General features: G+C 36.9%; 1 protein-coding gene and 1 long non-coding RNA gene across 9 annotated transcripts in view; one reads left to right on the top strand and one right to left on the bottom strand.

Moving 5' to 3' along the window:
* Positions 1-947: 947 nt before the first annotated feature.
* The window catches only part of arfgap1 (ADP-ribosylation factor GTPase activating protein 1), a 14,257-nt gene continuing 8,994 nt past the window's right edge, over positions 948-6,210 (bottom strand). For 4 of the 8 annotated variants that reach the window (XM_016675976.1, XM_016675975.1, XM_007561226.2 and 1 more), the window contains 3 exons: positions 5,140-5,199; positions 4,658-4,713; positions 948-4,206 (listed from right to left, as the gene is read on the bottom strand). In XM_016675976.1, coding sequence (XP_016531462.1) covers positions 3,867-4,206; positions 4,658-4,713; positions 5,140-5,199 — 456 coding nt within the window. In that variant the 3' untranslated portion in view covers positions 948-3,866. The remainder of the gene's footprint in view (positions 4,207-4,657; positions 4,714-5,139; positions 5,200-6,210) is intronic. The other 4 variants (XM_016675977.1, XM_016675979.1, XM_016675978.1 and 1 more) reach the window with 1 other exon arrangement.
* The window catches only part of LOC107837228 (uncharacterized), a 14,741-nt gene continuing 13,725 nt past the window's right edge, over positions 5,195-6,210 (top strand). The window contains exon 1 of the long non-coding RNA XR_001663237.1: positions 5,195-5,527. This is a non-coding gene — a long non-coding RNA (uncharacterized LOC107837228). The remainder of the gene's footprint in view (positions 5,528-6,210) is intronic.

Below are 6,210 nucleotides of genomic sequence, written 5' to 3'. Positions count from 1 at the left end.
CTAATACTAAGATTGTCGGTATAAACCCAGCTGTTCCGTGAAGGCCTCGGAGGTTTGTTAGAAAGCAATGAACAAACAGCATCATGAAGGAACACAATAGACAGGTTAGGGATAAATATGGTAGATCACACAATAATATCTCAAGTGTTAAATATCTCACAGACCACCAATATTATTATTTTCAATAGAAATAATATAACTGCAAACCTAACAAGAGATGACTGTACCTAATCAGGCCAGCTAGGAAAGGAAAGCAAAGAGTTAACTGTACTCAGGAAAGCTGTAAGTTATGCACAGCACATCTGGTCTTTATGGAAAAGTGATAAGAAGAAAGTTGTTAAAAAAAATATTCCTAATAAATCTCGTTTGAACTTTGCCACAGGGGAAAATAAGGTATTTAAAATAGGGAGTAGATGAGTTTTATCTCATCTTGAGCAGAGGAGATAAAACTCAACTTTTTTGGTCGGTATGCAAAATGCTAAATCTGACATTGCACATCATCCTGAGCACACCATTCCTATGATGAATGATGGCGGTGGCAGCATTTTACTGCGGGAATCATTTTCTTCAGCAGGAACAAAAAAAGCAGAGGTTCAAACTTTCAGCAGGACAACCAAAAACATACAGACTAGGCTACAATGGAACAGCTTAGATTGATATTTTAAAGTTACTCATCACATAGGTTATCATCCCCATCTAAACTTTGATAATTTTACAAAGAAAGGACTAAATATTCAGTCCTTATAAACACAAAACTTGTATCACGCAAGACTTGCACTAAATGTGGCTCAAAAGGGTTAAATACGTGGACACCATGTTTCAGATGCATATAAAAGAATCATCATCTGATACTTTAACATAAAAAGCTTTGCAGATAAAAAAAAAAATCTGGATTTTCATTGATGAAAATTATACATTTCAAGAAATGACTACACCGCAACACAGAATCACTCACGATACGGTTTTATTTTACACTGAACCATGTGTACAGGAAAAATTATCCACAGCCCTAACGTGATGGGTAACACAGGTTCACCTTATAAGGAATGCTGCTGGTGAAACAAGCAGACAACTGTACTCACTGAGGAAACAACGTCATGTATTCATAGCCACTTTAAATATCATGCATGACATCAAAAATAGTATTTTGACATGATTAGTTTCACAGCTACACACACATACTCGATCTCAAATGTTGCACAGGCACAGATCAACTGATGCTCAGAGAAACGGTATAAATTAAATTACTGTAATGTGAAAAATAATCAGTTGTTGATTAAAAAAAGTCCTAACTTTTTACAAAAGTAGTTAAATGGATTTGATTCAACACATTCTGTATTTTATGGGGGGAAAAAGTGGGCTAAGCAAGACATTTGCTGGTTTAATGCTCTTGTGTCTTTAAAAACCAAAGTGTGGCGAGTCTTCCCTCAATAACCTCAATTTTTATAACACCTTAAGAACGACAAAAAAAGAGAAGTAATAGGGTCTTTACAATGTGTCAGTAATATAGCGGACAATAAGAGCAACACTTACTGAAATGTACACCTCACTGCATCAGAGAGAGACGCACACACAAGCAAACATCCATCATTATCAACAGAAAGTTACAAAGGCTTTTTAAGGCTTTAACACCTGACTGTACATAAACACGACTGCAGAGTTTTAGCAACACGACTGTTACAGGAGGGGTTTCTTTTTTTTTAAACAGCGCAGCATTGACACTGAAAACACATCAACACTGGAGACTCGAGTCTGCTGTCAGTCACGTTTTTAAACCCATACACACACACACAAAATAATAATAATAATAATAATAATAATCATCATCATCAATTGAAATCAAACATCAAAACAAAACAGAGGGACTTGAAAATAAGAATTGTAAAATGTAAACAATGGACTTCTCGGAGGTAGGGAAGTGGGTTTCTATTGAAGTTCCTAAGAATATTTATTTTATGATTAAAACAGATCTTTAGGCCTAATGAGACTGTATCCTAAGAGCTGTAACAACTCAGTGGCATTTTTTGACTGATTAACACTAATGATAATAACAATAATACAAGGATCAAGAGGCACAAAATCCATTACAATGCTCATCATGATACAAATTAAAATTTTTATTGCACTAATAGAAAAACTAATCAAGTTCCACTGTGGTTTTGTTGGACCATTCAGAAAATGAAAATCCACACAGGAAATTAATTGTCCAATTAAATTTGCTACAAACGCCCCTTTTCACAATGACATCATGCCTTTTTGTTATAAGGTTAACTTTTCATGATGTACCTGCATCTATGATGATGATCACTGAGTGCAAATGCCACCTAAACTCATCCAATTTGCCACTGGAATAATTCACAAGCGTTTAAGACCAATGATAATCCAAGCATATGGGCCATAGTGAATGTTAACAACAGTAATACTAATTTCCAATGTAACCATGAGATGAAATACCTCCTGAGATGGTGTCACAAATGCTCACAGATTTGCTGCTTTAAAACAATCCTTGTGAAAATCTAGTGTACACTCATCCCCTGGATCCAGTTTCTGAAACAACCTTCATGCACACGTACAGTACTAGGAGCGCTTCCCTGCAACAAGACGTCTTCACTTAAAATGATCAATATGATGCAGTTTTTTCCCCAAAGGTCTTCAAAACATAAAAGTTGAAAATGAGGATAAAATGATGTCTGATTGATGATGCAAGTTTGTTTAATTAAAAAACCGTGATTTGAGCGGTAAAGACGGAGTAATTTTGACACATTGTGTTCATTTCAAGCAAATGTTAGAAAATGAAAAACTAAGCATAACAAAACGCATAAAAGCCCCAAAATAGATCTTGATAGCTTTGCAATGATGGACAGTTCATCTGATAATTAAATCGGATTTTCAGTTGTACTTGTGTTGCATTTTCTATTAAAATGAGAGAACACCAATAATTTATCAGGTGTCTAATGATGGTTTCATGACTCTTAAAGTGTCCAGGCTCACTCTATGCTAAATTGGAGGATGCACAAGAACAGTAAAAACATTTAACCCACTAAGAAACAATTTTCTCCTATGATTGAGAAGGAATTAATTCAAATTGTACAGAAACATTTAGATGTTTTAGTTGGTTTTTTTCCGGTATCTTAGCAACACCAGCCAATTTTCACATGATCCTTTTGTCTCATTTTCTTGTCCAAATCACACAACAAAGGCATTCTGCAGCTCTCAAATTTTTTGATGCAGTTTTGGGGTCTCGATGACTCAAAACGACAAATAATAGATCAAAGTATTGCAAGATTTTAATTTCTGATAAGTTAACCACCTGTAGACAAGCTCTTAAACTGTTTTATTCTAATTTATTTTAAATCTGTGAGCATAGTGCTAAATGGGCATCAGGTGCTCAAAAATAATATTTTGACTAAACAGAAAAAATATTGTAATATTTACAATGACTCATTTACAATACCAGATTTTTTTAATTCCCATGCGATAATTTCAGTGTTGGAAAAACAACAGCATTGCCAAACCACTTATTGTTGGCACACCGCTTTATTTTACTTTACAACCAAAACATGTTGGTAATCCATACAGGAAGTCATGATTTTATCTACACTGAGTAAAGGTGACTCTTTGAGATGGGGCCAGTTCCTAATAAAATATAACTCTGGCAGTAAACAGTTCCTTTAGGTGTTCATTTGATGAGCTCAAATCTTCCCCGGGTTTCATTGATTAAATTCATTCTGAATGCATAAACAGGAATTAAGCTAATGCAACTCTCTTCCAGAAAGTGCAAATGAGATGAATAACAGGAGAGAAACTGGCACAAGGTGGAAAGGGGGAAAAAAAAAAACTTTAGGTGATGTAAGTTTGTGAGGCAATCACCAGCCTGCATTATCCCAGGCTTCTTCAGCAGGCTTCGAGGGACTCTTCTTTGTCTTACCATCCGCATTCTCCCAGTTGTTGTCCCAGGCCTCCCAGCTCTCCTCTGTGCTGTGTTTGTTGTTGGAGGCTCCTTCAGAGCCCCAATTGTCCCAGCTGTCAGAGCTCTTCTTGGCAGAATTATCTGCCATGGTCCAGCTGTCACTGCTGGGAGATTTCTTCTCCTTTAAGGAGCTGTTGCTGCCAAACGTTTCCCAGAAATCCCTTGACATGGGTTGGCTGGAGCTGCCTTGATACCCCTCAGTAGCATCCATGTTCTGGTAGCTCTCTCCACCAGAGCTGAACACAGAAGAAAATTAACAATATTAACTGAAAGACCATACTATATTATTAGAATAAAGTACTTTGGGTGAGGGTTTTAAGCAACTTTTGCTATATCAAATTTTGAACAGCAAGTTTCTTCAGTAGTGACCTTTTGAGGATTATTCTCCTTGTGAAGGTCACCAATGACAACTGGAATAGTTTGTAGTTGTCATGACTGCACAATCATAACATTTCTATATTAAATTTCCTTTATTGGTTTTATTTGATGTTCTAATTTTTGGTCAGCTAATCTGTGAACCATAATAATCAAAATGAAAAGAAACATTTCAAATATATGCCTCATTATTTAATGTCATACAAGAGTTTCAATTTTAACACAGAATTACTAAAACAAATGCACTTTCACTACATTTTAAGTTACTAAAATGCACCTTTAAAAGAAGGCAAAGATATGACGGTTAATTACCCATCTTGCGGTTTTCCAGTAAACAGGTTTGTCAATTTTGCTCCAGCTCCCTGAACCTAAACAAATGTAAGACCAAGTTTAAATCCTGACAAAAAAAAATTGTAAAAACACACAGTAACAATGTAAACTAGAAACAAAAAATACATCATGATTTACACAACACATTAAAGTTATTAAATTAACTTAAACATTGCCGTTATTGTTTAACTGTTCAAAAGATAAAAATTGTTTTATTAACATTACAGGATTCATTTTTGTCTACAGTGTACTCACCACCAGAACATTCATGGCAGCAAGAAAAACAAAACATCACATTTAATTAGCATTGTTCAGGCTTTTATCGTCAGTGCAAAACCAGCCTCCTCAGGCTGTTGTGCAAGTTTTTGCTCTAAAGTCTCTTTTTGAGGTGGGCAGCCCTCCGTCAGTCAGTCAGGAGGCTGGTTTTGCACCAGTACGTAGAGGCAGAGGTCTGCCCATCATACCTTGTTCGCCAGCCCAGTGATGCCGACTGTCATTTCATCTATCAATTTGCCATCTTTGACCTGGATAAGCCAAATTATTATTAGAAATTTTGAAAAACAGAAGCAGTTGTTTCTGCACACACTGTTGTAGCAGCAGTAACATTTGGATGAGAAAAGTGATTGGTTTAGTTGATAGCACCACCTATTAAGAAGGCAGAAGCCAGAAAGTAATAACAGTTTTAAATAAAGCAAACACACAATCACTACAGACAGCCAGAATTAGCAATGCCAACTCTACATTAGAAGACAAAATGATTTTGTCAAAAGTGTCAATCATTGGGTTTCGGAATAAGCATACCTCTATCATTGTTCATATCCTTCTGTACTTGGACAATTAAAGGCAATTACTGTATTTTCCGCACTGTAAGGCGCACCTTCAATGAATGGCCTATTTTAGGACTTTTTTCATATATTAGGCGCACCGCAATATAAGGCGCATAGAAAAGACGCTTCATACTCTATTATTACACATCCACATTTATAAAGAACTGGTCCCCGAGTACTTTATATAGTAGGCTGGCCCAGTCGTTGTTTCACTCACGGTGTTGGTGTTGCGATATTATGCCCAACTGCTTTCTGGGTAACACAGACCAACCGACACGCTGCCGCCGCAGTCTCTGTCTCTCTTCCCCTGCCCCTCCCCCGGCTTTAAATGTATCATCAAACTTTATTAACAAACCAACGTTCTGACAACTATCCCAGCATGCACCGCGCATTTCTTCTTCTACGGGGGAAAAAGAAGTTGGCGGCTGCTTACCGTAGTGGACCAACTACGTAAGCAGCTTACTGCATGTCTGTGTAAACATGACGTGTTTCATTTCAATCTGAGTTAATTAGCGTAGCATTTCTGCCGGATTTTCACAAAATATCAGCCACGACAATGGACAGGGGAACCAATAAGTTCATGTCATCTTTTTTGGACGACATCAAGGTGTTTGAGCCACGGGATGCCTCCAACATTGTGCGCGTCACAGCTAAAAGCTACCGATAGATGAGGAAAACAGCAGATCCTCACACCCTCAGCATAAATAT

This window comes from Poecilia formosa, unplaced genomic scaffold (assembly GCF_000485575.1).
Source record: "Poecilia formosa unplaced genomic scaffold, Poecilia_formosa-5.1.2 Scaffold124, whole genome shotgun sequence".
Taxonomy (NCBI): domain Eukaryota; kingdom Metazoa; phylum Chordata; class Actinopteri; order Cyprinodontiformes; family Poeciliidae; genus Poecilia; species Poecilia formosa.
This window is presented reverse-complemented; position numbering and strand designations above follow the sequence as displayed.